Genomic DNA, 26219 nt, shown 5'->3' on the forward strand with positions numbered 1-26219 from the left:
TTAAACTGCAAAATGTGTGCGAGACCCTGTGCACCTCGAGTCTTGACTTGGTCATCATTGTCGCTGTACTTTCCAAGAGGGGTCAGACCGATCCCGAGTTGAGCGAGCTTGGGAGAAGCGAGAGAGAACGAGAGACAGGGGCGCATGCACACTGCGGGCCAACCACACAGGAAGCCCGGTCGAAATCAGCCCGAGGAATCTTGTGTAATTTGTGTTCCACCGGTCCCCTGTATCTGGGCCCGATGGATGTCTCGTCTGCACTAACACGTCTACTTGAACAGCTCCCGGGGTCTAAAGTACGGCATGCCAAGGCGGAGCGATAAATGAACTCTGTGGAACGCGGAACGCAAAGCTTCGCAGTTACCTAACGAACGGGTGTGCCCATCGGGAATCGCCATTGTCTTCCCAGCCTCGTGACCTTGTACGGGTACGAAAATCATCGACGTAGCCACCCTTTAGCCACCCTTCTCGACCGCATGTACCATAATGAACCACGTATCTGTTATATCTCCTCCCCTTCTATCCGGGACCCTTGTCTTATTCTTCATGCGCCATGTTTTGTTGGAAGAGAAACTCCAGTCAAAGTGCGAAGCTTGTTGGAGCCATCTCCGTGCTTGGTGCATCGCAAGTTCGCCAACATGACGCGTGTGGCCGCTTCTTTCCGACCAGGGGTTGAGTGAATTTGCTTGTCGAGGTTGACGCCAGAAATATCTGATAGCTAGCTCCGGAGTAGTCCACATGAATAGTGGAAGAGGGGAAACCAAGTGGTGGATTCTTTCTAATAATGCTACTATCTCGCTGGAGCCCTGATCCAGGTTCTGGTCTTGTCCTAAGGATTTCGTTCCATGTCTCAATTCACTTCCCCGACTCCCACCATCCCTCAAACTCTCACCGTAGCTCACCGCACGGACCTGAGTAGATCAATAGTATCGAAACACTAGACGAAAAAGACAGCCCCCAAGCCCTGTACGGTATACATCATGGGAGATCCCATCGCCATTGTTGGGCTCAGCGCGAGGCTTCCAGGGGACGGCGATACGCCAGAGCGGTTCTACGAGTCGTTACTCGCCGGGAGGTCAGCTCGCACGGAAGTCCCGCGGGAGAGATACAATGCAGAGGCATTTTGGCATCCGGATGCCGACAGGAGCGGCGCCGTGCGTGTTCCCGCTTCGCGTTATGCAAAGTTTATGCGACGAAAACTGACTTGCAGCGCTTTAATTTAGACACGAGTCCGTCATGGCCACTTTCTCAAGGGCAGCATATCAGCATTTGACGCGCCGTTTTTCTCTATCACACCCACAGAAGCACGAAGTATCGATCCTCAACAGCGAGGAATGTTGGAGAGTGTATACAAGGCTCTCGAAAATGGTACGAAGAGACATTCCAATTTTCGATGCTTTGATATTGGAAGTTGGCCTGAATACTGACTTTTCACGAAGCCGGAATACCTCTCGATACTGTTGCCGGAACCCAGACCGGCGTATACGTCGGCTGCTTCACGGCCGATTACAATGATCACATAGCGAAAGACTTGGATATTCCGAATAAATACTCAGCCCTGGGCACGGTAGCCAGTATGCTCAGCAACAGAGTCTCGTGGTTCTTCGACTTTCGGGGCCCGAGTGTAACAGTAGACACGGCCTGCTCAAGCAGTCTGGTGGCCGTGCACGAAGCATGCATGAGTCTCAAACTTCGTGAAGTCAACATGGTGAGGCTCTTTTTCTCATGCATGTAATTTCACCAAAGTCCCTTTCATCTCCAGGGGCGGTGACACTGAAGCCAACCAAACCACGCCCCTCCTCCTCTCCCCCGCCGTCTGCAAGCCGGGCTCTTGGCTAACCACCCCGTCATCATGTACTAGGCCGTCGTGGGCGGGTGCAACCTTATCCTGACTCCCGAGATGACACTAAAGCTAGACGCGGCGGGCGTTCTGGGTCCGGACGGCAAGTCATACAGCTTTGACCACCGGGCCAACGGATACTCCCGCGGCGAAGGGTTCGGGGCCCTGGTCTTAAAGCGGGTATCGGATGCCATTCGGGACGGGGACGTCATCCGCGCCGTCATCCGGAACTCTTCCACGAACCAGGACGGCCGATCGCCCGGCATCACGCAGCCGACGAAAAGGGGCCAGGTCGCGCTCATCAAGCACGTCTACGAGCGGGCCAACTTGGACCCTTCGCTCACGCGGTTCGCCGAGGCCCATGGCACGGGTACTCCCGTCGGCGATCCCATTGAGGCGAGCGCCCTTGCTGAGATCTTTGCGCCTCATCGGTCTGCGGACGAGCCGCTGTACGTGGGTGCGCTGAAGAGCAATGTTGGACACTTGGAGGGCGCTGCGGGCGTAGCGGCCGTGATCAAGGGTGTCTTGACGCTAGAGAGCGGCGTTATTCCCGGGAACATTTGGTTCGAGAAGCGCAACCCAAAGATCCAGGACGCGTGGAACTTGAGGTTTCCCACAAAACCAACGGCGTGGCCGCAGCGTGGCCTGCGCCGCATGTCCGTGAACTCGTTTGGCGTTGGTGGCAGTAATGCCCACGTAGTGATGGATGATGCGCTCCATTTCCTCAAGAGCTTCCGTCTGGTCGGGAACCATCGCACGGAGACGATCCCCAAGATTCCCAGACAACTAGACGCACCTTTAGTGAATGGGACGGGTAAGTTCTTATTCTTATTACGCCAGGCTCGATGGGCACACGCTGACGTTTCTGTCACAACGACACAGGCCGCGTTAATGGATTCCACCGCCCATCGGATAGCGGGATCCATCTAGACGATTTTGACACTGAAGACGCCCCACGTCTCTTTGTCTTGTCGGCAAACGACCAGGATGCCGTTTCTCGGTTACGAGACGGATACAGGGACTATCTTGCAACGAAAGCGGCCCAGATCGTCGGAGAATCCGCCCAGCTGCGGTTTTTGAGGGACCTAAGCTACACACTGGCCTGTAGGCGGACCCGTCATTCCTGGAGGACGTTTAGTATCGCCAGCTCGCCGGCACAGTTAGAAAAGTCTCTCGAGGGGAATGCGGCTACTCCCATACGAGCAAAGACCAATCCGCGGCTTGCGTTTGTCTTTACTGGCCAGGGAGCGCAATGGGCGACGATGGGCATGGACCTGTTGGCGTACCGCGCCTTTCAAGAGAGTCTGTTGGCGGCTGATCGGTATCTAAATGATCTCGGTTGTAATTGGTCCTTAACGTGTAAGTCTTGCCGTCCAACATTTTGGACCAGTGGTGTGAGACCTCGTACTGATTATTGTCGAAAACTAGTCGAATTATCAAAGTCAAAGACTTCCTCTCGAATTAACGACCCCGAATTCTGCCAACCCATATGCACTGCTCTGCAGGTTGCCATGATTGACCTTCTCTCCACTTGGGACGTCTACCCACATGCCATCACAGGACATTCATCCGGTGAAGTCGCCGCAGCCTACGCCGCTGGCGCAATCTCACGACAAGCAGCCTGGAAAATCGCCTACTTCCGCGGTAAGCTGAGCGCCAAGCTCGCGCGCTCAGCTTCTCGGCCGAGTACGGGCATGGCTGCCGTCGGTCTGAGCAAAGCCGCCACGCAAGACGCCATCGATCGCGTGAATCAGCAACTTGGCGGCGAAGGTACCCTAGAAATTGCTTGCATGAACAGCGTGGATAGTCATACCGTCAGCGGTGATGCTGAAAAGATTGACGCCCTGGTCCAGCTGCTAAGCGCCGAAAAGGTGTTCGCGAGGAAGCTCAACGTCGAGATTGCGTACCATTCGCAGTACATGAAGGCCATGGCTGATGAGTACCTGGAGGCTATGGGAGATCTTCAACAGGGTGCTTTGAGAAGCTCTGTGAAGCCTCGGTTCTACTCTTCGACGATGGGAGTGCCAATACTCCCCTCGCAACTTCGACGACCTGAGTACTGGGTCAAGAACTTGGTATCGCCAGTCCGGTTTACCGAGTCGGTCACAGAGATGCTCAAGGGTTCTGAAGTACCCAAGATCAACGGACATGTTGACGGACATGTCAATGGTCTCGTCAACGGATTTGTCAATGGCCACGTGAATGGTGCTGTGAACAGTGACTGTGAAGAGGAATTCCCCTTCGAACCCATCACCGACTTCTTGGAAATTGGCCCTCACAGCGCTCTCAAGGGACCGCTCTTCAGCACAGTCAAACAGGTCCACGGCAACGCCAAGGTTGACTATCACTCCCTTCTTATCCGACAGAAGCCGGGCGTCGAGACTGCACTGGAATCCGTCGGAAATCTCTTCTGCCACGGCTACAATGTCAACCTGGCGCAGGTCAACGACGCAGACGAGCCTCATGGGCCAAAACCACTCATGCTCACCAATCTGCCCTCTTACCCTTTTGACCACTCGAAAGAGTACTGGGTACAGAGCACGTTGAGCGACGACTACCGCAAAAGACCTGTGGGCCGGCACGAGCTACTTGGAGCTCCAATGGCGGGTTTCAACGAGAATAATGCGGTGTGGCGCAATTACATCCGACTTTCGGAGAATCCTTGGATCGAAGATCACAAGGTTTCTGGAGATGTCTTATATCCTGCGGCCGGTATGCTTGCCATGGCTATCGAGGCGAGCCGGCAGATTGCCGATAAGAGCAAGGTCTTGAAGGGGTTCAGACTGAGAGATGTGTCATTTGAGCGGGCCCTGCGAGTACCCGATGATGCCAATGGTGTCGAATCTCAGTTTTACCTCCGTCAGCACCGGGAGAATAGCCACTCCGTCGTTTCGACATGGCGAGAATTCCAGCTCTGGACCATGCAAGATGGCGCGTGGAGGGAGCACTGCCACGGTTTCGTGCAGACTGAGTACGAGTCGGGTGATCGACTCGCACTTAGGGGACCTGAAGAGAGCATTCATGATGGCTGCGCGACGGAGATTTCTGTCGACAAGTTGTATCGCAGCTTCGCGGATTCTGGGTTGAACTTTGGTCCAACCTTCCAGACTCTGAGCGACGTCCGTCTTGGACAAGACCTTAGCATGGTAGCAACGCTCCATTCTCCAGTGGACAAGATCGAGAAGTCGATGCCACACCAGTATGTTGAGCCGCACTTGGTGCACCCAGCTACTCTCGATGGCGTCGTACATGCCAATCTCGTCGCTCTGGTCTTCAGCTCCAAATACGCCGGGGCAACTAGAGTGCCCACGTACCTGGCTGATGGCTGGATTTCGGCGCGATCGAGCCTGTCTCATAACTCATACAGTGTGTTTGCTGACACTCGAGTCAAAGGGCGCAGCGAGGTGGTCTCGGACGTGAGGGCTACACATCTGGAACAAGGTGACGAGATGGTACAAATGTCTGGCCTTGTCTTCAAGACTATCTCGAATGGGCCGTCCAAGGACAACTCTCAGGCGATGGTTCATCCGGCTTTCAACGTGTCCTGGAAGCCTGATCCGAATTTCCTGACGAAGCAGCAGGCTTCACAACTTTTCCAACTGCCTCTAACGCAGGAGGATGACCCATCTACCTGGATGCTGGACTGCGAGGCGCTGTGCCTTGCTTACATGCGCCGTTGCGTAAAATCTCTTACCCAAGAGTCCATCGGCAAGATGACCTGGTACCACCAGCGGTATGTCAAGTGGTTCCAACACGTCGCCCGTCAGCACTCGGACGGTCCCGCAAGTGAGAGTGTTGAACAACTCGAAGCCAAAGTCTTGAATGGCAACGCATCGGAAGGTAAGCTTATCATCGCCGTCGGCCAGGCCCTCTCGAGTATCCTCACCGGAGACCGCGATCCCTTGGACGTCATCTTCAAAGATAAGCTGGCAGAGGATGTCTACAGCAACGGTCTCGGCTCCAAGAGATGCTACGCTCAGCTTTGTAGCTACCTCGACATCATGGCGCACAAGAACCCTAACATGGAAATCCTCGAGATTGGCGCCGGCACAGGTGGCGCCACGCGTCCTGCCATGGCGACGTTGACACGAGGCAGCGGACGTCGGTACGGGCACTACGATTTCACCGACATCTCGCCGTCGTTCTTCGAACAAGCCAAGGAAAACTTCAAGGATGAGGTCGGACGAATGGGATTCCGCGTGCTCAATGTCGAGAATGACCCCCTGAGCCAGGGCTTCGAGGCCGACAAGTATGATCTCATTATTGCGGCGAACGTCTTGCACGCTACGAAGAAGATTGACGAGACCCTCGTCAATGCTAGGAAGTTGCTCAAACCTGGCGGAAAGCTTCTCCTCTTTGAGATCACGAACACTGAGATCCTGCTGGGAAGCTTTTGCTTCGGCACGCTGCACGGGTGGTGGCTTTCAGAGGACAAGGACCGTGTCTGGGGTCCGTTGATGTCTCCCAATTCATGGGATACCCATCTTCGAGCTTCTGGTTTCAGTGGGCTCGATGCTGTCTTTGACGATTTCGCTTCATCCCCGCATCAGATGAGCTCGATCCTGGTGTCCAGTAACCCCACAACGGAGATAGTGGCATGTTCTCCTTCATCGTACTACATTCTGACCAGCGAGTCGCCCACTCAGAACGAGCTGGCAGCAAAGGTGGTGCAGTCAATCGGTCAAGAAGGTGGTTGCGAAATCGCAACTATCACGTCCTTGGCTGACAAGAGCCTGGCTAGCGCGACGTGTGTGGTACTCTCCGAACTGGACCATGCTGCTTTGAAGGATATGGACGAGGAGACCTTTAACAGCTTCAAGCGCATACTGACCAAGAGCAAAAATATCCTTTGGGTGACTCGTGGCGGTACGTCCACTGCGCCCGACCCGGATTCCGAGTTGGTAACCGGCCTGGCTAGAGTGGTTCGCTCAGAGAGGCCAGATGTCAATTTCCTCACTCTCTCTTTCGAACAGAATGCCGACGAAGAGCTCATTGCCGCCAGGTGCGTCCAGGTTCTTGCAGCAGCACAAGACAGCGTCGAGAACTCATTCAGGGTGATTGACGATGTGGTTCACGTATCTCGCCTCGTTGAGGCAGATTACATGACCGATCACATTCAAAACCAGACTGGCGTCGTGAGCATTGAGAACAAGCTTTTGAAAGACGAAGCCTCTCGTTCGCTGCACCTTCAGGTCGGAGACGTTGGCCAACTTGACTCACTTCGCTTCGAGGAAGACGCTCTGACCGACACACCACTTGGAGACCACGATGTCGAGTTCAAGGTCATGGCTTGTGGAGTGAGCACCAGTGACGTCTCCTCAGTCCTCGGCAAGGCAGAAGACTCACCTCTGGGTCTAGAGGCTTCTGGCATAGTCACAAAGTCTGGGCCTGCCTCTAGGTTCCAGGTTGGGGACAAGGTCTTTGGACTCGCGGTGTCGGGCACCATGAAGACCCATGTTCGATCTACGGACGGCTTGCTCGCGAAGCTGCCTGATGGAGTGTCGTTCGCTGATGGCGCGGTCTTGCCCGTCGACTACACAACGGCCTACGCTGTCCTCTGCGAGTTCGGCTCCATTCGTGAGGGCAACTCTGTCATGGTACACGGCGCATGTTCCAGTATCGGAAAGGCATTCGTGCAGGTCGCTCAGCTTCAAAAAGCTGAGGTGTACACAACCGTGAGGAATCAGTCAGAGCGAGATGAACTGGTCAAGGTATGCGGTATCCCGGAAGATCACGTCTTCAGCAGCCGTGACTTGTCAATGCGGTCTGCACAGCAGAAGTTGGTCAAGAGGCGTGGCATTAATGTTCTTATTACGGTGGTCGATGACCTCAACGACGGCGTCATCGACTGCATCGCACCATTCGGACGCATTGTTTACATAGGCTCAGTTGACGGAATCTCCAACACACGTATCCCGCGAGGCCGTAACATCCGTCTCGAGTCCTTCGATCTTATCTCTTGCCTCGCATTCGACCTGACCTGTACCGAGACCATATTTCAGCACACGGTCGACATTGTCTTTGCCAACTGGAAGAATATCAGCCGCCCCTCGCCAACCGCGATCTATAGTTTCTCCCAGGTCGGCGACGCGTTTCGCCGGACGCAGTCTGAAGATCAGAATACCGTCAAGATCGTTCTCGAACCACGCGATGACGACATGATACCCGTCGTGCCGAGCCGGAAGTCCCTTAGCAGCTTCGATCCCCAGGCGTCGTACGTGATTGTTGGAGGTCTAGGTGGACTTGGGAGGTCCGTCGCGCGATGGATGGCCTGTCGAGGGGCCAAGAACCTCATCCTCCTTTCGAGACGTGGCGCAGTGGAGAAAGCTGCAATTGAGCTGCTTTCTGAGCTCGAGGCTGTGTGTGATAATGTGGTCACTCCGGCCTGCGATGTGACGGATGCCGGTGCTCTACAAACTGTTCTGGCTGAGCTTGCTACTACCCTTCCTCCCATCAAGGGATGCATCCAAGGTTCCATGGTGCTCCAAGTAAGTTGAATAACTGATGCTCTGTTCTGCTCGAAGGGTCGTCGATACTAATCTGCATAAAGGACAATCTTCTCGAGAACATGTCGCTCGACAATTGGAAGGCAGCCGTACAGCCCAAGGTGCAGGCATCCTGGAACCTGTACAACGCCCTCGGCGACAAGATGGACTTCTTCGTCTTCCTCTCGTCGACTGTGGGAGTGACAGGAAGCCCCGAGCAGGCCAACTACGCCGCAGGAGGAACATTCCAAGACGCTTTTGCGCATCATCTCGTCTTTAAGGGCGTCAACGCCGTTTCGATAGACCTTCCGATCATCCGTGGCGTTGGTTATGTGGCAGAGAAGCCAGAACTCTGGGACTACCTCTCATCTGCAGGATGGACTCACATCACCGCGGACGAGCTCTATGCCGTGCTAGATTATCATTGCCGCCCGGCCAGTGCTGTTACATCCCAGGAAACGACGAGGGCGCAAGTTATCCCTCGCCTCTGGCTGCCGCAAGAGACAGCTGCGGAGGGGTACCAGACGCAGACGTGGGGAGAAGATCCTCTGTTTAGCCACCTGCGACTCACAGAGACGGACGATGCAGAGAGAGGAGATGATGCGAACAAGGGCATCAACCACAAAGCACACCTGCAATGCGCGTCTTCACTGGAAGAAGCCGAAAAGATTGTGCTCGACGCCCTCCTTCTTAAGATTGCGCGGATGCTCAGCATCGACGCGCTCAATCTTGAGACATCCAAACCGCTTCACGCGTACGGCATCGACTCGCTGACGGCGGTTGAGCTCCGGTCATGGCTGATGAAGGAGCTTGGGGCCGAGGTATCTGTCTTTGACATTACGAATAACTCGAGCATCGCGCAGTTAGCGGTGCTCGCTACGAATAAGAGCAGTCTCAGGCAGCGATTTGCTGATTAGTAACCGAGACCGAGTTGCCTTGGCGGCCTCAACTTTTTGTGTTTTCTCTAGGCGATTTCTTCGGCGCGGGTGGCTTTTTTGCTGGATTTTGGATGCTACGGGGTACTCTGCTGTGCTCTGCTTTTCTGGTTGATTTATTCCTCATTTTTTGATCCCCTCTATTTGTTTCGCGTCTTTTCTGCCTGTTATGATTGATGAGACATGATTAAGTTTGCATTGTACTTAATGTCACGGCCTCTGGGGAGTACAATCGTTGTTCTGGTTGGCATCTTGATTAGCATCTCGAACAGGCTAAATAACGCAATTGACTTTGACGTTTGCTCGGTTTCCAGGGGCCAGGCCCGTAGCAAAAAATGTGTAAAAAGTGCATGTTCTGTGTTGGTACCGACCAGAAGTGCCGCTAGCCACCACCTTGGACAGCAGATTGATGCTGAAAACCTGTAAGGTGCATCAACAAGCGGCAAGCCCGGTGCCAGACTCGCCGAACATTCCGGGTCAGCTGGGAGATGCGTTGCGGTGTTTTCCGATCTCAAGGCCCGGGGTTTCGTCCATAGAGATGGCCCCGAGCTGGCTAGAGCTGGCAGGTCACAAGCGGGCGAAGGAAACGGAAACTTCCTCAGCACTGAACGGAGTCTCGGTGAATTGGTCTGTGAAGACGGGAGACGGACCGCCGATGTGCCCGATCTGCGGCATGGGGTTACCTACAATAGCCCAGCTGGACTGCCGAGGTTTTGTCGCCCGAGCACTCCGTTCAGGCCTGGGTCCCGAGCAACAATCCGGTTGTTGCATCTTCGGAAGACTCTGGAAGCCTGGAAGAGGTCATTTGAGTCTCGAGTTACCACGGTTGCCAAGGCATACGACAGGCTTTGTGACTGAAAGACGGAGACAAAGATGTCCACTGAATGGAGACCCTGGATGGGGGGGATGATAGCAATTCCTTTGGACCCCAGAAAGAACATTGAACGGAACCGGGATCTCTGAAACTCGAATGGCATTTGTTCCATTCTGCCTCGCCCCCAATGGAACCAGATGAATGCGCGTAACAGGCCACCAGGCCAGCCACTATACGCGCGACTACAGTACCACCAAGGGGCCTAAACGGGCAGCCAGAGATGCCCAGAGCTGCCAGATAAGAGAGAAAATGTGACAGAAAGGCGAGACCGAGAGGACCACCACGGCACGAGAAAAACAGAGTTCCACAGAAAAAGGGCGAGCCAAGGGGGCTAACTGCAAACGGCGTAAACCTAAAGTCCCATTCGTAAATCTGCATGGTAACCTCATTTCCATTCGACGCTAATCTGCAAAAGAACAGCCCCTCTATGACGTTTTAGGGATAAACAACGCCGATGAAAGCAGCGGGAAATGGGGGATTTCTGCCGTTCTGGTGGCACTGAGTGGGTGGGAAGTCTCGGAGAGCGGGAATGACACACGTGATTGTTCCCCGAGTCAGCGGCAGTGCGGCAAGAGATGGAATTTGCTAGTTCATCTCAAGCCTTCAGAGCTCGTACAAACTCATATATGCTTACATGGGCTCGTTTCTCATCTCATCGGACGTCGCATTAGAAGGTCTGGACTGATCAAAGCATCGACTCCGTTTGGGAACTGGATCCATCCATCACATAACCAGCCCAGCTCACTGGGGTCTGGTCTGGGGAGGGCTCCATTGAGTTGAAGCCGTTTTTTCCTCTTTCTCCAATATGGCAGCACTCACACGCGTAAAGTCAAAGGGACTGGGCCACATTGCGTTGGGGGACGGCGGTCGCTCAGAGACGGCCACATCCGGCAACGTCGGCAACGATGGACGCGTCAGAGTGAGATTTCACGAGAATCCGCAAAAGCTTGCCCACTGGCTTCGCGATTTTGAAGGAGCATTCAGACCGCACTCTGGCGACTACGATGAAGAATTCGAACAGGCCCGGCTACGGCGACGCAGCAGCGTCATCCTGCAGAATCTGCAGCAGCACCCGCCCTCAAAGAGCCCGCGGCTCAACATCGCGATACATATTGTCGGATCCCGCGGCGATGTCCAGCCATTCATCCCCATTGCGCAGCTTCTCATGAAAGAGCCCTACGGCCATCGAGTCCGCATCTGCACGCACCCCGTTTTCAAGAACTTTGTGGAGTCCAATGGCGTCGAGTTTTTCAGCATTGGCGGCGACCCGGAGGCGCTCATGGCTTATATGGTCAAGAACCCTGGACTGCTTCCCAGCCGAGAGAGCGTCAAGGCTGGAGACATCAAGCAGCGCAGGAAAGAGATGGCCGAAATTATTAACGGCGCGTGGAGGAGTTGTATAGAGGCAGGAGATGGCATGGGCGAACGAACGACGGCTGCTACGGTGTTGAATGCGGATGATCTTTTCGTCGCTGATGCGATTATCGCCAACCCCCCATCGATGGCTCACATCCACTGCGCTGAGAAGCTCGGTATCCCACTTCACATGGTCTTCACAATGCCGTGGTGCCCAACACAAGCGTTTCATCACCCGCTGGCCTCGATGAGTTATGGTGAGGCCGACACGAGCGCCGCCAACTATTTGTCGTTTATCATGATGGAACTCTTGACGTGGCAAGGGTCAGTCACTTATTCTCACTCAGTCTGTGAAGCCTTTCACTCGTTACTGACATGCAACTAGACTTGGCGACTTGATCAATAAGTTCCGCACTCAGACGCTAGGCCTTGATCATATAAGTCCCTTGTGGGGATGCCAACTCCTCCCCAGACTTCGTGTCCCATACACCTTTCTCTGGTCCGAGTCTCTTATCCCCAAACCCGCCGACTGGGACTCCCACATCAACATCACCAGCTTCTCCTTTCTCCCTCTCGCCGACAAGTACACGCCCCCCGCAGACCTCACCGCCTTCCTCGAGGCCGGCCCACCACCAATCTACATCGGCTTCGGCTCCATCGTCGTCGACGACCCCAAAGCTCTCACCCAACTCATCTTCAAAGCCGTCGAACAGGCCGGGGTCCGCGCTATCGTCTCCAAGGGCTGGGGCGGTGTCGGTGGCGGCGACGACGTCCCGGACAACGTCTATCTCATCGGCAACTGCCCGCACGACTGGCTCTTCAAGCGCGTCTCGGCTGTAGTGCACCATGGCGGCGCCGGCACGTCCGCGGCAGGAATTGCATGCGGACGCCCTACTGTCGTGGTCCCCTTCTTTGGAGATCAGCCTTTCTGGGGCCAGATGATCGCCCGTGCCGGCGCTGGCCCGGCTCCCGTGCCCTTCAAGGAGATGACGGCCGAAACACTGGCTGCTAGCATCACCTTTGCGCTCAAGCCCGAGGTCCAGGTGGCGGTGCAGCAGATGGCTGAGCGGATCGCGGAAGAGGACGGCGCGGGGGACACCGCGAGGGATATTCAGGAACGACTGGCTCTCGACACGATGCGATGCGATATTTGCCCAGAGAGACTAGCCAACTGGCGACACAGAAAGACGGGCGCGCACTTGAGTAACTTCGCGGTCGGGTGCCTCGTCGATAAGGGGTACATGAAGCCCCACGACTTCAAGCTGTTGAAGCACAAGCACTGGTATGTCGACGAGGGCGCCGAACACCCTCTTATCGGCCTTGTAGCCGCGGTATCGGGCTTCTTCACGAATATCGGCGTGGCGACGTCGGATTACTCACACCGGCTGAAGCACCCGCCCCAAGCCGCCCAAAACCGGATGCACGCGGTCGACCTCGAAGCGCAGCGCCCTATGCATGAGAAGCAGCCTGAAGAGGAGAGCAACACGACGCGCGAACCCTCGGCAGAACCTAGCGAGGAACCAGACGTCCAGCCGGGCCAAGAGGGCAAGACAGAGGACGGGGAAGATGGCCATCTAAAGCGCGTAGCAAAGGCGCACAGCATGACCCCGAAGCAGATGAACGCCATCGCCATGAAGATGGCGACCAAGTCCCTCCAGTGCGCCGACCCGGCCGTCGAAATCGCCATGATGGACGCTAACAACGTCGACGAACGCGGTAGACGCAAGTCCTCCGTGGCGACTCTCGTCAAGAAACGGAACAGGCCGACGGAGATCGCGCGCGCGACGGGGCGTTACGGTATCGAGCTTGTCAAGGCTGGTCTCAAAGCGCCGGTGGCAGTGTGCTACAATGTTGCCAACGGGTTTCACAACTACCCTTCTTACGGGTTCATCGGACACGAGGTGCGGCGGCGGGATCAGATTACCGGTCTCGGGAGCGGTCTGCGGACGTCGGGCAAGGAATTTGTTTTGGGAACGTGGGAGGCGTTTAGCGGTGTTGTCATGAAGCCGTACGAGGGGGCCAAGAGGGAGGGAGTCAAGGGGTTCGGGAAGGGTATTTATCAGGCTGGTCGCGGGTTTACGTTCAATCTCTTTGCTGGTAAGTCTATCGCGTGTTGATCTGGACCCTTTCCCCACCCAACCGTTACAACGAGGTACCGTTACTCTGATGAAAGGGACGCTAACAGCCGCGCAGCTATTTTTGGTCTCCCTGGATACACCTTAAAGGGCATAGAAAAGGAATTCTCAAAACACAGGCTTACGGCGCTCAAAGCCGAGGTACTGCTTATTCGATTACGACAGGGTATCGATGATTTCAGGAGGTCAACGGAAGCGGAGAGGAACGAGGTAATAGAGCGGTGGAAGACGTTCTTGTCAGGTCAATGACGAACCTGGCCGCACACATGTATACCCAAAATTTCTTTTGTTGTACAACTCTACAGTCTAGCATCGGTTTCTCATTGTAATATAGTAGCTAATCATCAGGCATCATATTCGATGTCGGCCATTTGCGTTCTCCGCATTCTACTATCTATAAGCTACAATGCCTTGACAAGCTGTAGCGAAAGTCACGACTCAGAAGACACTAAGACTCCTGCTCCTCCACAAGACACGTCCATTTACGCAACTTTCGTGTACATTTGACGAAGTCATGCCATGAAACTAATATCTCAACTCCTTCATGACAAACTGATAATCCGAGTCGACTAGAAGGTCAGATGCAACGATGATGTGTCGAAGCCACCGGATCTTAGCTCGGCCACGACGGAAGGCTAACGTGAGGGGCTGGCAAAACACCGGCGATTCTTCAAGTCTCAAAGATCCCATTTTGGACTTTGGAGGCTTTACTTCGGAGTAGAGAGGATATCTGATTGGTGATTCTCACAATAGTGCGGAGCGCCCCTCTTCTGCCCAGGATCAAGCTCCAGAAAAGCGGCCATCCACACCTCATCACCAGACAAACCTCAGACAACTCGTCGGTCTCTGCTTGTCCGTTCGTCACATCATCACACCGATGACTTCTATTCGAGTGGTTGAAATATGGTGCCGTGGCACCTGCGGTCGATCGCAAGACATCACTTAGAACAAATTCTCAAGACTCTTCTCTCTATAGCCAAGCAACTTAACTCACTCCTAGCCTCCAATCACATCTACAGCTTTATGAACCGAGTCTGAGACGCAGACATACTCCAATGGCAGGACTTCGCGTGGTTGACGTACGCGTCGATCATTATCGACAGCCATACACACTCGGTATTCACGTGGAACGTCCTCAGATCTCTTGGCGCTTCAGTGACGCCTCCTCGAAATTCAACCTTGGCAGTTGGGAAGTCAAGATACAGAAGCCTGATGGCTCTCATTCGGTCATAAGTGCCCCGTCCGATAGCCACGGGATCAGCTCATCGTCAGCCGAATGGCCCGAAGACATCGTTATACAGTCACGACAAACGTACTCGATAGAGATCAGAGCCAAGGACGAAAACGCAACTGACTTCTCGCCATGGAGCGAACCATTCTCTTTTGAGACTGGTCTTTTAGTCCGCAGCGACTGGACTGGCAATCTGATCTCAGCACCGTGGGCGGAAGATAGCAAGAACAGCCCACAACCGGAGGACTTGTTCCGAAAAGTCTTTGAAGCGAAGAGCAAAGTGCGCTCTGCACGGCTTTACGCTACGGCCCAGGGTGTCTACGAAGCCGAGATCAACGGCCAGAGAGTTGGCGATTACTTCTTGGCCCCTGGTTGGACGGCATACGACGGGAGGCTACAGTACCAGACTTACGATGTCACGGCACACATTGCATCGAATGCGTCGAATTGCATCGGTGTACGCTTAGCCGAAGGATGGTTTAATGGTCGTATTGGCTTCGAGGGTGGCAAACGAAGTATTTGGGGCACCCGCACTGCGGCTCTTGCACAGCTTGAGATCACCTATGAGGATGGCTCCATTGAGATCGTAGTTACCGACGTTAGCTGGACGACTACCCGAGGGCCCGTCAAGCTCGCAGAGATATACGACGGCGAAAAGTACGATGCTACTGCGGAAATTTCGGGTTGGTCACGCAGTGATTCGCCTGCCGGGATATGGGAAACCGTCCAAGTGCTTCCCCAGCTCCCGGAAACGACAGACCTCATCTGCGGCTACGGAGAACCGGTCAAGAGACTTGAATATGTGAAGCCATTGGAATTGATCACGACCCCTTCGGGCAAGTCAATCTTGGACTTCGGCCAGAACCTGGTCGGATTCATCCGTATCAACAACGTCAAAGGTCAACGAGGGAGCATAATCACTCTACTGCACGCGGAAGTCCTAGAGAAAGAGGAATTAGGGACCAGACCTTTGCGAGACTGCAAGGCCGAGGATGTCTATACTCTCAAAGGCGACGATAGCGGCGAAACATGGGAGCCGCGCTTCAGCTTCCACGGCTTCCGTTACGTCCAAGTCGAGGGCTGGCCTTCCACCGCCCCAGATCTCAAAGACGCGATTGAGGCCTGCGTGTGTCACACGGATATGGAAGAGGTCGGTCACTTTTCGTGCTCCGACAACGACTTGAACAAGCTCTACAGCAACGTCCGGTGGTCGATGCGCGGCAATTTCCTGTCCGTGCCGACTGATTGCCCCCAAAGAGATGAGCGCCTGGGGTGGACGGGCGATTTGGCGTTGTTCGCGCCCACTGCGACCTTCATCTACAACTGCTTTGGCATTCTGAAGAACTGGCTGGCCGATGTTGCCCATGATCAAAAGGCTCTGGACGGCGTCCCTCCAATGGTGTGCCCGAACGTGCTCATCGGGCAGAAGAATTGGAGCAAGATTGGCGCCAACGCGATTTGGCATGATGTCGTGATACTTGCCCCGTGGGCACTTTACGAAGAGTCTGCCGATCTTGGTATCTTGAGAGATCAATACGAGTCCATGAAGACTTGGATAGATGTGATTCCCCGGAACAAGACCGGTTCTACCCATTTATGGGATTTCGGCCTGTTCCAGCTTGGTGTAGGTTAAAGAGAACGTACTGAGGGCGAATGTTTTTACTGACATTTCTAGGACTGGCTTGACCCCAACGCCCCTCCCGATGAGCCAATGAAGGCCGTGACCGATCCGCCTCTGGTCGCCAACGCCTTTCTCGTCAGGTCTCTTGACCTCATCACCAAGATTGCCGCGCTCTTGTCACAACCTCAAGACGCCGAACGCTATCAGAACGAAGCCGATGCCGCCCGTCGGGAGTTTCAGGACGAGTACGTCAGCAGCAACGGACGTCTCACGTCAGACTCGCAGACGGCATACGCCCTCGCTATCTGCTTCAATCTCATTTTGGAAAATCAGGCAGCCAGAGCAGGGAGTCGGCTCGCAGAGATTGTCCGCCGAAACGGATTCAGGATCGGCACCGGGTTCGCTGGGACACCGTACATCTGCGAAGCTCTTACTCGGACTGGTCATAGCGATGTAGCCTATGCGATGCTCCTTAATCGCAAGTGTCCTTCCTGGCTGTACCCCGTCACCATGGGAGCAACTACGGTTTGGGAGCGCTGGGATAGTATGTTGCCCGATGGCACCATCAACCCTGGCGACATGACCTCTTTCAATCACTACGCCTTTGGAGCGGTTGCCAAGTTCCTTGTCGAACGACTTGCAGGCTTGCAACGCCTGGAGCCTGGATGGAAGCGATCGAGAGCGGAGCCGATCCTGGGTGCAGAGTTTTCGAATGCTTCTGCCGAGCATGTCACGCCATATGGAAAGGTTGCTTGCGCATGGAAGTTGGCTGACGAGGGAGAAGGGCGTCTGCGACTCAGGGTCGACGTGGTGGTGCCACCTCTCACTGAGATGGAAGTAGTTTTGCCGACCAAGGATGGCAAGAGGGTGGAGATGGTTGGGTCTGGTGAATGGACATTTCAGACTGAATATGAGCGCAAGTACGAATGGCCGGTCAAAGAATTGCCTCTCTTTCCGCAGTAGGGGCGTGGAATCGAGGACGGGAAGGTTGTTGGAAGGAGATCCTAGGGACTTTGGTAACTTAATTCCAACGACGTATCACTCCCGAGCTCTGTGCTTATATTGGAGCGACGAGGATGACGAAGTGCACACGTGTACATCTAGAGCATGGGCAATTGATATCAATGGTATACATTAACGAGCGTGGTAAAGTCAAGTGATGCGTAACTCGTAAGCCCTAGACCTGGTCCAGTCTTTCATCGCACGTAGCCGGCTATTTAGCCATGAAGGAAACATTTCGCTTTAAGTTTTGCCTTTCTTGTCCCCGCGATACCGCATAGCAGAGTTGGCGACCCTCATGTCGAGGTGTTGCTAGCAGATATCAGAGAACTCAAAACTCGTAGTGTCCCTGGCTGACCTCGCTTACTCTTCGCCAAGCATCTCCTCGCCAGTCTAGTAGGTGTTGACGGCCTTGATCTTGATGGAGTCCTTGGCAAGCTGCTCGTATCCTGCCTCACGCTTCTCCTCGTCCCTCTTGTAGGTTCCGGCCGACTTGATAATGATGTTGGCCTTCGCCGCGTCGGCGTAGCTGGGCTCCCTCTTCTCCTCATCCCTCTTGTAAGTTCCAGCAGACTTGATAATAATGTTGGCCTTTGCGGCATCAGCGTAGCTAGGCTCACGCTTCTCCTCTTCGCCACGCTTGTAAGTGCTGACGGACTTGATGTAGATGGAGTCCTTGGCAAGGTCGGCGTAGTCGGCCTCAGGGGCACGCTTCTCCTCGTCTCTCTTGTAGGTACCAGCAGACTTGATGATGATGTTGGCCTTAGCGGCGTCGGCGTAGCTGGCTTCGCGCTTCTCTTCCTCTCCGCGCTTGTACGTGTTGACGGATTTAATGTAAATCGAGTCCTTGGCGAGGTCGGCGTAGTCGACAGCCGGGGCGGCGACAGGAGCGGCGACGGCGCCGATAGCCTGGAGGGCGAGGACGGTGATGATGGACAGCTGCATGATGGAAGAGGATTTGGAACGATTGCGATAGTTTGGGAGATGGACGATTAGCAAAAATGTTCAAGAAAGTCCTCGACGAAGTTCAAGTACGTTAAATACTACCCAGAAATTTAGACTTGCGATACGGTGGGAGAAATGTAACCCCCTTCTGGGATGACGAAAGGCTTGAACCCATTGCGTCTTATCCGATCCTGCAGCTCTTGATTCTCCGGTACCCTTCTAGCGCTCCTCATCTATCTTCTGGCCAAACATGCGGGTTCGTAAGTCCTAGAAGGGAAGGTAGATAGAGACGGAGGGTGATGGGTAAGTTATGACCTATCAAGGCCGTCCTCTCAAGACTAGACACCTGCAACTAAGACGAATTGCCTTGGGGTTGACGGTTGCCTGGTAGCTCCCGAACCTTTTCTTCGCAAATCTAGCCATTCAAAGAGAGAGAAATCCAAGTAAGCGGGTAGGCCTTGGGCCAGGGATCCGATCCCACGGTGGCGGGGTTGCGCTTCTAATTGTCACGCACACTCGGACTTCCACGATTAGGTATGCCCGATTTCTAGATATGCAACCCATCCCGCCGCTCTAAGTGGACGGGCTTGGCCGCAAAGCTTATGTCGACGTGGTCCACAATATGATGACCTGGGATTTTTAAAGCGACTCCTATGCGGAAACTAGGCCTGAATAAGAAGCTCGAAACTTGAAGGATTGCACTGTGCAGAAGCAGGCTGGCGAGAGTGTCATCGGCCCATTCAGGGCGTAATAGTGCAAGCCTATTGCCACTTAGATTGCTGATGGCTGCGTGGGAGTTGGGCAGGTTTTCGAACGCGGTGGTAAGTGCGCTGGTGACTGCTGTTTTACGTTATGTCTAAGCCCTTCTCGTTGTCGCCAACATCATCTACAGAACATTACCTGTTTCCCAAACTTTGGTATCATTTGCAGAGATGTGGTGGAAACTGAAATCTTCGTATGAAAGTCTGCCACAATCAGAGGGCAAGGCAGGAGGAACATCAACTTCAGCGCCTTGGTTCACACATCGCTGGCCCCGATCAACAGTTTGGCTTGGCTTGACCAACCTGGTCACACTTGCTGTTCTAGTTTACAACCTCTCTCCAATTCAGTCTCGGACCGACTTCCTACAAAAGTGCACTGAAAGCCTGTCGACAATTTGTGAGTACTCCCCGATAAGTCTATTTTCCTCCCCTTCCCTCGAGCTCTGACTGATTGAGTATCAATGAAGCGCCGGCATTTGAGGCGGTCAAATACAAAGCACCGGAGCATTATAACGCTGAGTTCAGGCAGACCAACAAATGGCGCGGTCCACCCGGGACGCACTCGAACGATGTCGATATCGCATGGCACGAGATTGAACTTGGGGCTGGTGGCATCCGTGTCACAGCTGAGGAACTGAAATTGCTCAACATGACCGACTCACCAGAAATGCCATTCCACAAAGTGCCCGATGAGCATGGAGGCGGTTACTTGGCAATGCTTGAAGTCTTCCATCTGCTCCACTGCTTGGTAGGCCATTCGCCTATCTTCCATAAGTCATTATGCGGTGCTGATGCTCAGGTATTTTAGAACTCTTTAAGAATGGGGCTTTTCTATAATTACGAGCACTACCAATTCTTGGACGAAGGTGTCCCTGATGAAAATATCTACAGCCACTTTGGTGAGTCTGATATTTCCCGGAAGCCAACGCGCGCGACCGAATCTGACGATACAGACCACTGCATCGACATGCTGAGGATGAATTTGCAATGCCAAGGAGATGTAACGCCCTCATTGTTCGTTGATCCCCTAAATAACCCGAAACGACGAGATGCTCTACCCAACTGGTCTTCGATGCACACTTGCAGAGACTTCGATGCCATTCTGGACTGGAATAAGCACGGCCCACGGTCGGTGCGGTGGCGCGATGCCGGTCCCAATCCATCTTGGGATCCCAGTGTTGAGGGAGCCGAGCCGCCTTTTCCGCCAGAAGGAGAGAAGGAGGAGCACCACCACTCATAGTCGACTTCAATTAGGGGATAGTATCATCAATCCAGATGAGATCGGAAGCATGCGTTGTTTCTGACTGTGGTTGAGCAGTTCCTTCTAAAGGTGGCCTTGTAGCACAGTTGAAGGAATTGTCAATGCCCGTTGTATAGACGAGGTTGTGTCTGCTCCTGGAACCTCATCCATCGCAATACTCCAGTCTTCTAGTCCCCTTTTCGAAAGTATTCGGAATGTGTCGAGATCTGCGAGGCCAGCAAGGGCATCGCTGTAGTGACGCCTAAAGGACTCCAAATCGTTCACTTCCACAACCAAGTGCTGAAACAGGCTCTTGTCGCTTCCCATCAGTTTCAGATCCCAAAACGAGGCTTGTATCGTATCAAGATCGAAATCAGTCCAGACATATCGCGGGTTCAGACCACCAGAGAATGCTTTGGCATATAGACCGATGTTGCGCGCTTCTCGACAAGTCTGCAGAATTGCGGGAACAGTATTTGGTGAACGGCAATAAATCAAGGTGGATTCGAGCGGTTGACGGCGATATTTCGCGGGTTCATCACAGGTGCGGACGACCAAAGTCCGCGGCTCTTTCGCAAGGTGCCATATGTGAATGCGTAGTTCGAATGGGAGCTTTGAGAATAAGTGAAAAGATGCCATTACCGAAGCTCTGAGGATTCTAACGTGGATTCAAGTGAAGCTTTGAAGATGATCTCACTCGGGCAAGTAAGACGGGAATGGGTCTGCAGATAATCGTTTGCCTATTTTCCAACACTGCATCAGAAAGTGCAGTGGTCCGATTTTGAGGTTTATTAAGATGCGTTCTTCTACAGAGTCTATTGCAACTCAACATTTCAAGTTTTACTCTCGAGGAAATCTTGCACCACGTCATTGCTTGCCTGAACGGGCATCGTGCAGGTGAGACATCTCAACAACCCCTATGAGGCTAGACGTTGTGTGTGCATATGCGAACATCCATTCCTGATAGCCAATTCTTGTCCGATAATAGTTTGGCCGAATTAGCATTTCACCTCTTTGAATAATAGCAAGCAAGGGTGAGGCCTGATTCCAGGGGCCCTCGACAGGAGCACGAAGCATGCTGAGGCTGGAATAATGCGCCAAGTTGACTGCTTCGGTAGAGTTGATATAGAATTTGACGAAGGACGCTGTTCCCATTCTAGTGCGCATGACGTCAATGCTAAACATCAACAACAACCTCAATAAAGCCTTTAGGCTTAAGATGCGTGGTTGCCAAGAGTTATCAATTGTCATCAACATCGGGGTCTACTACTCTCTAGGGACCACACCTTCATGTGCGAGTCGTGTATGGCGTCGCGACGAGATATATCAAAAATATCGCCCGGCACTTAAGTAAGTAAGACTTTGCACGTGGAACGCGCATGTCGGCCGAATGATGCCACGGAGCAGCCCGAGTGACAGGCGTGGACTCCCCCGCACTGTTGCATGCCAAGCTTCCCGTTGCCCGAGGTCATCCATATTCGCCATACGATCAGCGGAAGCAAGATCTCACTCCGCAGCAATTGTGCCGCGCCCTGAGTTAAACCTTGACTATTCCAGGAGGTGCGCGAGACGTCAATATACAAAACCGAGAGTTATTGGTGGGATTGGCGTGGGGACATCGCGGCATTGGCGCCCTGCTTGGTGTCATCGCTTCTTTCGGCTCAGTCTCCGCCGAGATGCGACGATGCGACTTTGACGGTTTGTAAGAGAGGAAGATAGATTAAAGACTCACTTTCCATGGCTTTATATCAAGCTTGTTAGCCTAGTTGCGTAGACAGTGCCAGTCATTGCGATCATACTCGTGTCTTTTGATGTTATTTAGCGTTTCCTAGCAAAATTCCCAGTCGTTCCAGTCCAAGCCCCAGAAGCTGCAAAATGAGAGTCAGTCAAGCTCTTTCTGTTGTCGCCACGGTGTTCACGACAGTTTCCGCTGTTCCGTTCAGTCCATTCAGCGCACCTCAGATCCGCGATGCCAAGCCGCCCTACTTTCTCCTGACGGGCGATTCGACTGTTGCCATCGGCGGAGGTTGGGGAAACGGCTTCCTCTCATTTGTCGAGTCCCCGGCCGATGGAAAGAACTACGGCAAGAGTGGAGCGACGACTGTGTCGTTCCGGGCTCAGGGCATCTGGGACACCGTCATTGGCGAGGTCGAGGCGAACAAAGATGCGTTCAGCCCGATTGTCACGATTCAGTTCGGTCACAATGACCAGAAGGCAGCGGCAAACATCACTGCCGACCAATTCCAAGCGAATTTGGAGAAGCTAGCCAACGAGGTCACGGCTGCAGGCGGAACTCCTGTGAGTAAAAAAGTAATAGGAATGCATCCAACAAACATATTAAGATTCAACGCAGATTTTGATCACGTCACTTACACGCCGCACCTTCAGCGGCGGTAAGGTCATTCAGAACTTGGAAACTGAGCGCCTTAGAGCCATCGCCGCCGCGGAAGCCGTGGGCGCCACGTACCTCGACCTCAACACTGCCAGCACCAACTACATCAACGCCATCGGAAACGAGAACGGACACAAGTACGATCTTGCTTCGGGCGACTCTACGCATCTAAACGCTGCTGGAGAGGTTGTCTTCGGTCGCCTTGTTGCAGACCTTCTTCTCGAGAAGCGGACCGATCTTACTGCTTACATCAGGGAGAACAAGGCTCTCAGCGACAAGATCAAGGCTGGAGAGTTTGCGACGGGTGATGAAACTGATTGATTCTCGCGAGCATCTATTTTCCAGTAGCAATCAGACCATCAAGTTTTGATGAAGGAATCCCTGCAGATAGCCAAGCACGTGTATATACATGGAGAAAAGTGTCAAGTCTGGCTGGTACATACAAGTTAATGTTCAAATCTGTCTCACGCCTAGCGGAGTAATTTTTTTTTAGGAACAGAAATCCAGTAAAACATGCCCAATGAAGATGATCCTCCAGATACAGAACGTATCTGGAAGCTACAGCGGAATGGGTAACTGATGTGTTTGCCGCCAGCCTTCGCCGAGTCGAACGGTCAGGTATACTAGTCCGGCACAGATGAATTGTATCCCAGCTGACATCGTTGAAACCCAACCGACACCGATGGCTTCTATCAAAGGAAGGCACACCGCAGTTGCAAGACCAGCGCACATATATCGCATGAGGTAGTGGCTGGCTACGAACTTGTTAGTGTCGATGTTATACGTATGGTCCAAAAACCCGCATATAACTTACCTGAAGCTTCCCCATTTTGATGTTGCATGACATCCAGAATGTAAGCATTCAAGCTTGGAAACGCAGCCAACTGTGCGATGCCTTGCAAAAACATGCAGATAACAGGAAGAGGGATGCCACCAAACTTCTTGTCCAACGTCCAGCCGTACAGAACCATGAATCCTGGCAACATCAGGCCGAGGAAGACGAGACTGCTTCGAAGTCTGTCCTCCGGCAAGCGGATGCCGCGCTTCCGGATCCACGAGCTGACAGTGTAATCAGCCCATCGACCGCCAATCTGGCAGCCAATAACGTATCCCGCTCCAGGTGCAATGTACAGCAACCCCGATTGCAGTGGCGTAGTAAGATGAAACCTGGGATTGAGCACGTATCGAATAGGGGTGAGTAGAGAGTACATGTTCCAAACCAAAGATGAGGAAGCGAGGCACTGATATGTTAGCGACTTTGCAGCAGTATCTGTGGGCTTAGCTACAATGGGGCGGCCTTACAATGAGAAGCATATTTCTATTCCCGTAGATCTTAACCACTCTGACTGGGTTTCCCCATTGCCAAAGCTTTCTGCATTTCTCCAATGGCCTGAGCCCTGTTAATTCGCTCTCGCGAGACTGATGCAGAGTCTCAGGGAGGCAGAAGAAAACGAGAACAAGTGCAGTGGCAGCAAGTGAAGCTTGGATCCAGAAGATGACGCGCCATGAAGTGAATGTGACGACTATGCCACCGAGAAGTGGTCCAAAAGCCGGACCGACGGTGGTGCCACTCAAGAACCAGCCTAGAGAAGTTGCTCGCTCAGTCTGCAGTCCTAGTGAGTGAACCTAGTCACATATCTCGAGCAGCGTTTCGTATATATTATCTTACGGGATGATAAATGTCAGAAATGCAGCTGGATCCAAGTATGAGGAAGGAAGTTCCCTGAAATGCCGTGAAGGCCCTGAATAGGAAGAATAGCTCTAGTTGAGGCGCCAAAGCCGTGCCAAACGTGAAGACGAGAAATAGTGTGATGCTGTAGAGATAGGCCTATGACTCAATTAGAAGATTCTAATGTGAGTTACCTGATCATGAACTCGGAACATACAGAGCGACGGCCGAAAATGTCGGCCCAAGGTCCCCAGATCAATGACGAAAGGCCCATGAACGCAAGGTAAACCGCATTACTGATGCTGATTACATTCGCTGTTGTGTGGTAAGTTTCAACTATCTCTGGGACAGCCGCCAAAACGCTTGTCGTTGAAGCCTGGGCGAGGAAGCCGCAAAATGCAGCGATGGCGGTGATGGTGCGCTTCTGCAAGGGTCTGAAGCGAGAGTAAACAGATACTTGAACGCGACTTTGGCCCTCGAGGGGTGCTTCTGGATTAACTGATGCCATTTTCGACAGGCTTTCGACGGCAAAATGCTGTGCCCGTAAGGAAATATTGAAATAAGACCTGTGAACCCAATTCTAGAGCTTTCATGTAGTTGATGATTTGTCGCGATAAATGCTGTTTAGCTCAATTGAAAAGCAAGCCGATGTCGGGTGATACAGAGGGACTCATTCCAGGCTCGCTAAGTCACTGAAGCCGATTCAGTGACGGCTAAGCGACCAAGTGATAGAGCCTGGCAGCACCGGGAAATTGCTGCAGTGAGTCAGACTCAACAACGGAGCGGCCTTCATCACCGGCTGCCGACTACCGGCGCTTCGGCACATCGGCCAAAGCCTTTCCTGCCGGCCGATGACTGCGCCCTAGAGTGGAGACCAATCTTCGTCCGTCGCGCCCTAGACGGCATTTGCTTGCTTAGATTTTCACTTCATAATGATACAAGCAATGGCAAACATCTTTGCATATGATTCAAAGGCCCATGTGGTTGTCCTGATTCCAAGGGTGTGAAAGGCCAGAACCAATGACAAGATAGAGTTGAGAATCCCAAGCAATTACATCGCCAAGGTGTGGACACTGGAATACCAGCAACTGAGCGCCAGGGGAGGCAGTTGAAACGATGCTTGATTCCTTACTGCCAGTGTCTACACCACATAGATTATTCCAGAATCCCGCTTCGATCAAACGCAAAACGGTCAAACAGCCGAGCACATCGCATGTCAGCTTTGCGGCCAAAACATCGTGTCTGAGCGCCCCAAGACCAACACTCCCCGGACTTCCGCCAAGATCCGGGAGCCAACATCACGACTGGAAAAGATGGGGTAGAATTGAGCCACGCTGATTCAAGCGAATCGAACTGAACATTAATGTCGTATGGTATCATTGATAATTACATGATGCAGATTCCTCTGTTGCATTCCTAAATAAGTTCGGAGCAGTTAGCTGTTTGCTCCCGTATCGGATTATTGAGACAAGACCAACCCCTTTATCGCGAGCGACGCAGATCTACACATCGCCAGATTAGCCGAATTGCGCTGAAAATTCCAGTTGGGTAAAATTGGTCACCTACACAGTTCTCGGCTCGGTCGTGTCGGCAGCACACCTGACCTTCTTGGGGATACACGGCGCGCTTCGTCAGCAGAGCAGGGCTTGCGGCCGTCGCAGCGGCAGCGAGAACGACGAGAGATAGAAAGAACTTCATCTTGGCAACGAGGCTAAGTAGAACCGTTGAGCTACTGG

The 26219-nt window shown here is 53.3% G+C and overlaps 9 protein-coding genes across 9 annotated transcripts; 5 read left to right on the forward strand and 4 right to left on the reverse strand.

Annotated features, from left to right (window-relative positions):
* Positions 1–980: 980 nt before the first annotated feature.
* CPAR01_07011 (beta-ketoacyl synthase domain-containing protein) lies at positions 981–9242 on the forward strand (the record flags this gene model as incomplete). The annotated part of the gene is made up of 7 exons (XM_060491282.1): positions 981–1154; positions 1224–1368; positions 1440–1708; positions 1862–2654; positions 2723–3199; positions 3269–8328; positions 8391–9242. 7 exons carry the CDS (start codon positions 981–983, stop codon positions 9240–9242), a joined length of 7770 nt encoding a protein of 2589 aa, XP_060350156.1.
* Positions 9243–10939: 1697 nt separating this feature from the next.
* On the forward strand, positions 10940–13874 carry CPAR01_07012 (glycosyltransferase family 28 domain-containing protein; the record flags this gene model as incomplete). The annotated part of the gene is made up of 3 exons (XM_060491283.1): positions 10940–11814; positions 11876–13587; positions 13684–13874. 3 exons carry the CDS (start codon positions 10940–10942, stop codon positions 13872–13874), a joined length of 2778 nt encoding a protein of 925 aa, XP_060350157.1.
* An 806-nt stretch (positions 13875–14680) lies between these two features.
* Positions 14681–17440, forward strand: CPAR01_07013 (uncharacterized protein; the record flags this gene model as incomplete). Its single annotated transcript, XM_060491284.1, has 2 exons — positions 14681–16480; positions 16532–17440. 2 exons carry the CDS (start codon positions 14681–14683, stop codon positions 17438–17440), a joined length of 2709 nt encoding a protein of 902 aa, XP_060350158.1.
* Positions 17441–17869: 429 nt separating this feature from the next.
* On the reverse strand, positions 17870–18421 carry CPAR01_07014 (uncharacterized protein; the record flags this gene model as incomplete). Its single annotated transcript, XM_060491285.1, has 1 exon — positions 17870–18421. One exon carries the CDS (start codon positions 18419–18421, stop codon positions 17870–17872), a length of 552 nt encoding a protein of 183 aa, XP_060350159.1.
* A 932-nt stretch (positions 18422–19353) lies between these two features.
* Positions 19354–20422, forward strand: CPAR01_07015 (uncharacterized protein; the record flags this gene model as incomplete). The annotated part of the gene is made up of 4 exons (XM_060491286.1): positions 19354–19579; positions 19650–19930; positions 19991–20081; positions 20136–20422. 4 exons carry the CDS (start codon positions 19354–19356, stop codon positions 20420–20422), a joined length of 885 nt encoding a protein of 294 aa, XP_060350160.1.
* Positions 20423–20506: 84 nt separating this feature from the next.
* On the reverse strand, positions 20507–21061 carry CPAR01_07016 (uncharacterized protein; the record flags this gene model as incomplete). The annotated part of the gene is made up of 1 exon (XM_060491287.1): positions 20507–21061. The coding sequence occupies one exon, from the start codon at positions 21059–21061 to the stop codon at positions 20507–20509; it is 555 nt and encodes a 184-aa protein (XP_060350161.1).
* Positions 21062–22297: 1236 nt separating this feature from the next.
* CPAR01_07017 (GDSL-like Lipase/Acylhydrolase) lies at positions 22298–23135 on the forward strand (the record flags this gene model as incomplete). Its single annotated transcript, XM_060491288.1, has 2 exons — positions 22298–22720; positions 22776–23135. The coding sequence occupies 2 exons, from the start codon at positions 22298–22300 to the stop codon at positions 23133–23135; spliced, it is 783 nt and encodes a 260-aa protein (XP_060350162.1).
* A 237-nt stretch (positions 23136–23372) lies between these two features.
* CPAR01_07018 (uncharacterized protein) lies at positions 23373–24991 on the reverse strand (the record flags this gene model as incomplete). Its single annotated transcript, XM_060491289.1, has 5 exons — positions 23373–23569; positions 23629–24055; positions 24117–24419; positions 24484–24642; positions 24701–24991. 5 exons carry the CDS (start codon positions 24989–24991, stop codon positions 23373–23375), a joined length of 1377 nt encoding a protein of 458 aa, XP_060350163.1.
* An 878-nt stretch (positions 24992–25869) lies between these two features.
* CPAR01_07019 (uncharacterized protein) lies at positions 25870–26181 on the reverse strand (the record flags this gene model as incomplete). Its single annotated transcript, XM_060491290.1, has 3 exons — positions 25870–25899; positions 25962–25985; positions 26050–26181. 3 exons carry the CDS (start codon positions 26179–26181, stop codon positions 25870–25872), a joined length of 186 nt encoding a protein of 61 aa, XP_060350164.1.
* Between the last annotated feature and the right edge of the window lie 38 nt (positions 26182–26219).

This window comes from Colletotrichum paranaense, assembly GCF_030867605.1.
Source record: "Colletotrichum paranaense strain IMI 384185 chromosome Unknown Scaffold_5.1, whole genome shotgun sequence".
NCBI classification, from domain to species: domain Eukaryota; kingdom Fungi; phylum Ascomycota; class Sordariomycetes; order Glomerellales; family Glomerellaceae; genus Colletotrichum; species Colletotrichum paranaense.